The 9,201-nt window shown below is 39.7% G+C and overlaps 1 protein-coding gene across 1 annotated transcript; it reads left to right on the forward strand.

The window, feature by feature from the left end:
* Nucleotides 1-7,532: 7,532 nt before the first annotated feature.
* On the forward strand, nt 7,533-8,483 carry LOC147820674 (olfactory receptor 1165-like). Its single transcript, XM_087203699.1, has one exon. The coding sequence runs from the start codon at nt 7,533-7,535 to the stop codon at nt 8,481-8,483; it is 951 nt and encodes a 316-aa protein (XP_087059825.1).
* Nucleotides 8,484-9,201: the final 718 nt, after the last annotated feature.

The raw sequence follows: 9,201 nt of genomic DNA on the forward strand, positions 1-9,201 counted from the left end.
ATGAAACAAGAGACTTAGACCAATGGGTTACTGTCTTGCTGCGAGCAGCATGTTTTCCATAAGATGTGATTCATCTTTTGCAAATGGGAAGTGGACCTAAAGATGGACAGAGAGGGATAGGAGGGGAGGAGGGGAGGAAGTGAAAAGAATGAGGATGTGTTACATGCCTGCACCAACTCCCCCAGTGAACGTAATCATGAAGTAATGCAGACAGGTGGTGATAAGAAACTGTAGATATAAAAACATCATTTGTTCAGAGATACATGGGAACTGAAACTGTTCATTCTCCACTGACAACAGAGGGGTCTTTTATAGTTAAAAATTTAAAAACCCTATCTTGTGATTCAGAGTAGTCAGAGTTCAGGTTTTATGACACTCTTCCACTTTTTCCTTGGCTGCAGACGCCCCTTGCCCTGTCCCGGAACTCTCTGGTTCATCCTCTCCTACCTCTACCTCTCCATGCACATCTTGAATTTCTCACCACTTCCCTCTCTGTGCCTCAGTCGCGTATGGTTTTGTTTTTTTCCCGAACTACCTAAGGTGCTAAGAAAGCCTTTTCTCTCCTCAGGGCTCCCGCTTCTCTCTGTCTTCAAATGGGGCCCTTCCCCTAAGGCGATGGCTTCTCTGACTTCACACTGAATGGACCATGTCAGTGAAGCCTTTCATGTAACTGTTCAAAGAGTCTGCCATTCCTGCCATTCTTCTCTAACTCCCACTCTCACTTCCTCAGTAGCAATGACCAAGTGCTCAGTCTTTCCATATAATTACCAGTGGCTTTAAGTATTTTCCGCCCCTCTCTAGATTGGAAGTTTGTGAGAGTCAGACTTCTGTTTCATGTGTGTTTTGTACTTACTAGGTTTGTAATAACTATCTGTTGAATGATTATAGAATATAGGAGCCATTTATTTCTAAGTAATCAAATTCAAGTAGAGGGAAAAGGAGATCATCAATGAGTAACTAAAGATAGACAAGGAGAAGAATCTGAGAGATCCTTAAAAAGTTCACAGAAAAGGAAAGTTGCAATTATTTATTGCCAGGAACATCCTGGAGAAGGACTCTTTTAGTAGGATGTTTGTTCAGTTCACTTATTTCACTACTTGACGTACATTATTTCAAACCCTCTTGACCCCTCAAGTTTCCACTGATAAATCAGCTGTTATTTGGATGATTTTGTAAGTAGATTGACATTTTGTCTTATAGATTTTAGTATTTTTTCTTTGTTCTGTGCCTTTAATGTTTTAACAATATGATGGGAGGAAGTTCTATGTTCTAAGTCTCACAAACTTCCAATGTAATATGTCATCTCTCCTACCTTCAAGCCTTGAATTTTTAACTTTTGCTTGATCTAGTCAATTGATGAAGATTTCAATGGGGTTTTATTTTGAAATTTTCAGCTTTTATTGCCAATATTTTCTTATTTTTATGTTTTGAAATCCTTATCTTTTTATTACTCTTTTCTATCCATTATTGTCTTCCTTATTTCATTCACTTTTTTATTCTTGCTTGCATTTATTTGTCATTTTTATAATCATTAGTTTTAATTCTTTAACTGATATTTTGTCACTTCCAATGTTATGGGAATCAGTAGCTATGGGAGTGTTAACATTTGGAATAGTCATTCCCTTGCTTTTTTCATATTTATGACAAATATATTGAGATTTCTGTTCATGCTTCTCTGTTTCATAGGAGCAAATATGTTTCCATGTGGAGATCTGCACAGGAGCTGCGATGGAGTTCTCCTGCAGTTTAATGGACACTTTCTCACGGAGCCTTCTCTTGGGAATGTGCCCGCTATCAGTCCGTTGAACAGTGTTTAGTTGTAGGCAGAGTTGCTTATATATCCTGCCTGGGTTCTTTGTCCATTATCAGTGCAAACTGACAGCACGTACTTTGCGAGAAGTTGTGTCACCCAGTGTCACAATTGCGGGTCCCTCGGCAGTCAAGGCAGGCATGTGTGAAGCAGCAGAGTGTGTTCAGAACCCTGTGAATACTTCTCTGTTTCTTTTTCAACACAGAGATTCCTGAAAGATTATGGTCACAACTTAGCTTGGGTGCCGCTAGGTACGGTGTTGCCCAGAGGTGTCTTGTTTGTCTCTGCCCTTGCAGTGACGGTCATGTCCAGAGCTGAGACTTGTCCTTCCCTAGCCACGGGTACACGGGGCGAGGTTGCTGCCTGGCTGCTTCTGTTCCTGCTGTCATCTAAGCCAAAGCACCAGGCAAGGTTCCAGTGAGATGAGGGCAGGCCTCAAGGGAGGTGCGATTTCTCTCAGGTGGGCTGGAGGTGCAGCTCTGCAACACACACTCGGGGGCGCATGGGACCTTGGGCCCAGTCCTCAGCACTGCTCAGAGTGGAGACGACATAGTTCAGCAACAAGCCCCACACGTGAGCAATGAGCCCTGAGAGAGCAAAAAACAAATGAGAATACAGAACCCATCACCTGTGACTGAAAGAAGAGTCATGCTATGCAATACTCTGAAGAGGTGAAGATTAATAAAACAAAGCAGAGCAAAAACAAGTGAGAAAAAAGAATAGCAGAAGTGATGTAAAAAAGAGGAAGGAAAAGAGAAAATAGTAAGAAGATAGTTGTAAAATAACAGAAAAGGGGGAAACAGAAAAGAGGGATTAAGATAATCAATTGAATAGGCAAAGAATGGCAGCACAAAGTTGATTAAAAGTATGGAAAATAGTGCCAGGGTGGTGGTTCATGCTTGTAATCTCAACACTCAGTAGGCTGAGGCCGGAAGATCAGAAGTCTGAGGCCAGCCTGGGTTATGCAGTGGGTTCAAGGCCAGCATGCTAGATAGCAGGACCTGAGTATGAAAAACAGTGAAGAATTTAAAAAGGAAAGTAAATAAAACACAGGTGCTAGAAAATAGTCTGGATGGAGGGAAACTGGAAAGAGAGAAACTGGAACTCAGACAGACACTACAACATAGGTAGAGTCAGAAATCTCCCCCAGCTAAGACCTTCTGTTTAGTGGCAGAAGCCACCGGGATGGTGGACAACGGGAAGCTGTCGGGATTGGTTCCCGTCCTCTCAGCCGTGTTGGACCCACTGGGCGAGCCCACAGGCTGTGGTTCACGTTTCTCCCTGAGTGTGAGAGAACCTGCTCACTCTGTCTGGGTCGTTTCTTGGGGAGGTCTCGTGAGGTCCTGGGGTCAGGGCCACCTGGTGAGTGGCAGATGCCCTGGTCTATGCACAGGGACACTGTACCCATGTGGGTCTCAGCTGTCTTTGTCCCTTTAGTTTTTGCCTAGATACTCTACTAAACAATCTCTAAAAGAAGGAGAGTGTTAGCTGGTGTTTGTCAGCCCCGATTCTGTTATGTGCAGGTTACAGGAATGGACAGGGCCGTGTCTTCGTTGCTGTATTTTGGCTCCACGACTTCCAGAAGTACAATCTCTGCACAGAGGCAGGTTGGCTTTTTGGTGTTTCCTTAAGACCTGACTATCCGTACACTATTGGTTTAGAAGAAATTCCATTTCAAGTAACAGGAAAACATTTCCTCTGATGTTTTGTTTCATAGCTTATGACAACAAATGTCAATTCTCCAGAGTCTAGTTCCCCAAAGTCAAGCACTTAGATGTGAAACAAACAACATGGTCATAAATACAGTGTCAATGTCTGAATCGTCCACAAAGGCATCTCAAACTTCCTTCCAAAATTTTGATGATATGAAACATTTTAGTTGCCTTCTTCTTTCCGTTCTACTTCATGAGAGTCCCCCACTGTCTTTAAAGGAATGGTAAAATTTGTAAGAAAACTTTAAGTTTGAGGGAAAATGTACATGTGGTTGATTAATCATTGCAAGGAAGTAATGAATTTAAAATGTGTAACAGGTAAATCTGGCTTTTGGTGAGTACCTGCAATGTTTAGCATATTTTATTCTCATATGATGTATACTGAAATCTGGAAAACATATTGAGAGGAATAAATGTAGGTGAGCTGGAGGAGAGTAATACTGATAACAACTTAATTTGGCTAACAGTAATTTTTAAATGTGACAAGTTCTGATTTTAAGGTCATTTTACTGAATTTAAAGGTATACATTTAATTGCCATGTTAAATATACTTACGTATGTAGGGATTTTCAAAGAAATATTCAATGTGAAGTTTTGACCTCTTATATTTAATCAATTTGTGATAAATAGGGTAAAAACACAGATATGAAAAAGAAGTAAAATAAAAAATATGCAAGCCTTTGTAAAGATGGCAATAATGTAAGTGCAAGAAAAACAGCCTAGCTAAAAATAGTGGTATTTGGAATGTCTGGCAACTTGTTTTTGAAAGAGCTACATAAGAGACTTACCATTTCAAAAGGGTATAATAGAAAACACTAAAGGAGAAATGGCATTATCCTAGTAGATTAGAAAAAATAATGTTTTGTAGAACAAAATTTTTGAACAATGATATTAATTGGACATTATATTGGTGACAAAATATTTTATACACTTCCTGAGTGACACTAGAGAAACCTACATAGAGTACTTTGCAATTTCAAGCGTTTATACCAGAGTGCTGCCCCAGCACGTGCGTTTTTGTGTTAGGCCAGAGTGTCCTGGGGTGGCTACCAAGGACAGCTGTGTCTAACTGCTGACTGGGGACACAGGGAAGCAAGGAGAAGGGATATTTGGAATTTTTTTTGTTTTTCATTTTTTCTGACTTTACGATAGTCACAATTTGAGATTATAAAATAAAAATCACAAGGAATAAGATTGTAATGTTATATCATTGGGAAAATTAAGAAAATATATCACTGCATAGTGAAGTCAAGGCAATTCAGAAACCAAAAATGAAAATTAATTCAGGTAAGACTAAAAGCACTGCAGAATGAAAACCATAGGACCGCTTTTTGTCTAATGCTGTAAACATAAGCACAGTGATTCAGAATCCCCCACAGCATACTGCTTAAATAGCTCCAAATTACACCATGACTGTTTGTATAAAATTATCACCGTGACATCAGTTTAGCAATTATTGTACTCTTTTCACTCTTGAGTAGCTATTCTATTTGTAAAGTATTAAATATGCAGTGGGGACCTCACTTTCCAAATTGAGAAATGAATCAAGGGGGTCATTTAAAAATTATTTGAACTCTTTCATGTTTTGATGGCTCTTTGTACATTAAATTAAAATCACGCTCTAACCACATTGTGAGTAGCCTTCCAAAGGCCAGGTGAAAGAAAATTTAATAAAGGATCAGCAAAATCCCCAAATCATAATAGCACATAAAACTAGAATCACCATAACTATCAGTGATTTTAAAGGCAAATGAAATTATAGCAAAGGATTCTAGGCAGAGAGCCTGTAGAAGTCAAGAAATGTAGTTGGTCCATTCTATGCTATTAGGATGAAAGGGCACTCAATCAGCAATGGGAATGAGAGAATCAGGCAGGGTAAAACATGTAATAATAAATGCGCAATCTATAACTTGGTCCAAAAATTGTAAGCATATAAGCATAAAGGGCATGGCTTAGTAGCAATCAAGGAACAAATTTTGGCATGGTAGTGAATTGAGTTAAATTCATAAGCTAAGTCCAGGCTCGAAGCCAGAAATGAGTAATAGTAGTGAACTGAGTTCATTCTTTCTGAGCCAGAAGATTTTCTTGGGATACTGAGCCTGGTTCTTGGTACTTTATCAGCTCAGAAAGATTAATACTGTGTCAAGAATGTTGTCCTAAGAAGTAGCTCTCCAGGACAATTTCTAACCATTGAAAGAGGCAAATGACAGAACAAACAAGCAAATATAGTCATGATTTTACCTAAGAAAAAGCACAAGGCCAAGCCAAGTATCTGAAATATTTGATTTTCTGTACTGTGAAAGTAAAGAATGCTTAAAAAACAACAACTTCCAAAATTGAAATATGCCTACTGGAACCTAAACTTACAAGGAAATTCATTATTTGTAGAACAACAAAGATAAATATTAAAATACAGAATTGACTGTGATTAGTCCTGTGGTTTCTTTCAAAAACCACATTTGAAGGAGAACTTCCTGGTGTGAGGACAGGAACTTTAATGTCTGGAATGGACAGTATACATTTTGGCAATCAAGACTGAACATCAAGCCTGTAAAACTATTCAAAAATTTGTTGCTTTCAAACTGTGTCGATTATTCTTTTGTGATTGGATTAGAGACTCTTAGAATGGTTACTTTGTTACCATTAGACAGTGTATAATCTAACCATTCAGGAATTCTGTCTCTATGTCAACTAGCAGAGCCTTACTGATACCTTGGTCTCATCAGACTCTCTTACAGTAGATAGACCCAGGTTTTTGTCAAAATTCTCAACCCAATAAAAACAATCTAAGTTCCTGAATATAAAAGGAAGACTTCTTTAGGAACACATTGATTAAGAGATAACATTCACAGAGGTCCACCGACTCGTCTATGCACTGGACCGTGTGGTGGAGTAGCTGGTGCTCTTTACCTAGGAATGGTAGTGGCAGATTTCATTCATAGCAGACTCAATGGCTACAGACAAGGCCATGAGGGTGTCAGTTCCCAGATGTGCTCAAGATGTTTATTGGGTCTTCACAACCGCTTGCAAAATCAGTTTTTCATTCAGAATTCACCATATGCAATATCTAATAATCAGATTCCTGGTGGCATGCAAAAACAAGCACTTCATGTAGTTCAATCTTACATGTTCTGTCGTACTTCCTTGATGTCCGCACTTAGGCTTGTAACATGAAAGGATTTTGGTTCTCTTATAAGAGATATTACTTATACTACTCTGTTTATAGAGTTTGTAAGTTGTTGTTTCTTTTCAATATGATATGTACTGCAAACCAACTTCATAACCAACAGTAATCAATATTAGACTTCTAAGGATATCTCTGGACTAGTTTATCAGGAGATCATTAGATTTTATTGTTTAAGGCCTACCAGTAACCATGCAGTAGATATAAAATTGAAGTAATATCAATATTAATAGAACTATTGATCAAATCACCTAAAGTTCCTCTGAAGTAGATGTTTTTTGAGTTCCTTGTAATAGGATATGCCTAGAAAGGGTGAAAATTCAGTATATCACTACAGACCTGGGAATATCTGACAAGATATTTTGCTTCTCCCTCACAATTTTGTACCACATTTTTATTTATGCGCTAAAATATTTGATCTTTTCAAGGACTCCACATCCATAATCACATGGCCACCATGCTTAATATATGTTTGGGTTTGCTCTGTCGCCTTTGATTTCTTCAAAACATGATTTACTCTGGTTATTCTCAATAGTGGTAACATTTATTATTGATTTATATAAAATAATAATGTGTATAATATTCTTTTTATGGATAGATAAGATCAATAAATTGTTGAAGGACAAAGCTAATTGCCCAGAGCGACAAGTCGAAAAGTGGCCAAATAATACCCCAAAGTGATCCAGAGCCTCCGTGGATGCCAGCTGACCACACTTGTCTTCACTGGTTTACACTGAGCCTCTGCCCAGCTTCAGCCAACTCATTTGCTCAAGTTCTGCTGCCCAACTTTCCTTCTACTTTTATCTGCATTTCCTAATTAAGCATCATGCTGCTTCACTTGGGAAATCGGAGCTATGTGACCTCGTTCGTCCTGGTGGGGTTCTCAGATTACCCCCAGCTCCAGGTGGCCCTCTTCCTGGTGTTCCTGGCCATCTACACAGTCACTCTGCTGGGGAACTTGGGCATAATTGTGGTCCGGAAACTCAATCCCAAACTTCACACGCCCATGTACTTTTTCCTCAGCCATCTTTCCTTTTTGGATATTTGTTATTCGAGTGTGTTTACCCCCAAACTCTTAGAGATCCTGGTCGTGGAGGAAAGAACAATCTCTTTCAGAGGGTGCATGGCACAGTTTTTCTTTGGCTGTGCCTGTGTGTTCACGGAGATGTTCATGTTGGCAGTGATGGCCTATGACCGGTTCATGGCTGTCTGTAACCCCCTGCTCTACACAGTGGCCATGCCTCCTAAGCTCTGTGCTGTCCTGGTGGCAGGAACTTACATGTGGGGTGTACTCTGTTCCTTGACAATCACGTATTCTCTTGTGCAGTTGTCCTACTGCGAGTCCAGCATCATCAACCACTTTGGCTGTGAGTACTCTGCTGTCCTGGATGTGTCCTGCTCCGACCCCTCCTTCAGCCAGATGATATGTTTAATAATTTCTATACTGAGTGAGGCCTGCAGCCTCCTGATCACCCTTGCCTCCTATGTGGTCATCGTGGTGACTATCATCAGGATGCCCTTCAAGGGTGGACTCCAAAAAGCCTTCTCCACCTGCACCTCCCACCTAATGGCCATCAGCATCTTCCATGGCATCCTCCTTCTCCTCTACTGTGTGCCCAGCTCCAAGGGCTCCTGGCTGCTGGTCAAAGTGGCCACTGTGCTTTATACAGTAGTGGTTCCCATGCTGAATCCCCTCATCTACAGCCTCAGGAACAAGGATGTTAAAGACACGATCAGGAGGCTAATAAATCCCAAACTGCATTGTCAATCCACATAATGCAAACAAATAATTGTTTATTTATGTCTTAATTACATCTCATATTTTCATGTACATTACTGTTGATACTTTAGCTTTAAATGAATTTATTGTTGTACTGTAATCAATTAAGCTATTGAAAATGCTATGTTTAGAATGGTGTTTATCATTTCCTATGATTTGATACAAATATATTGCACTCATCCATTTTATCTGAATTTTAGAATGAATTACAGTAAAACCTTGCATTGTGAATAACTTGTGCAGCAAATGTTCCACAAGATGAGCAAACATTTCCAATAAATTTAACTTGATAAACAAATGATGTCTTGTACTATGAACAGTACCTGATGCCGAACATTGCATGATCACAACTGAGCCAATCTGTCCTAGGAATTGTGGGTAATCCTCTCCCAAAGGCAAGAGGTTATGGAGGGTCTCATCTGCAGAAGAGGAGGAGAAAAAGGTGGAGGGATCCTTCACTTCAAATGAGACTAGGGAGATGTGTACAATGTGGGAAAGAGTGCAAAATTTTGCAGAAATGCACCACCTGAATAAGGCGGTAGGAATGTGAGTGATGAATTTAATGACAACGCAATGCCACATTTCTGTGAAATCCTCAAAAGGAGGCAAAAGCAAGTATCATTGAATAGAGTCCTTGTTAAAGTTACACAAAAAGAAACAGATTCCACTGAGCCAATGGAATGCAGTGATTCCCTTAGTGATAGTGGAAGTCATC

This window comes from Heterocephalus glaber, unplaced genomic scaffold (assembly GCF_053883595.1).
Source record: "Heterocephalus glaber isolate CG9 unplaced genomic scaffold, H.glaber_assembly_v1.0 deba00001806, whole genome shotgun sequence".
NCBI classification, from domain to species: Eukaryota; Metazoa; Chordata; class Mammalia; order Rodentia; family Bathyergidae; genus Heterocephalus; species Heterocephalus glaber.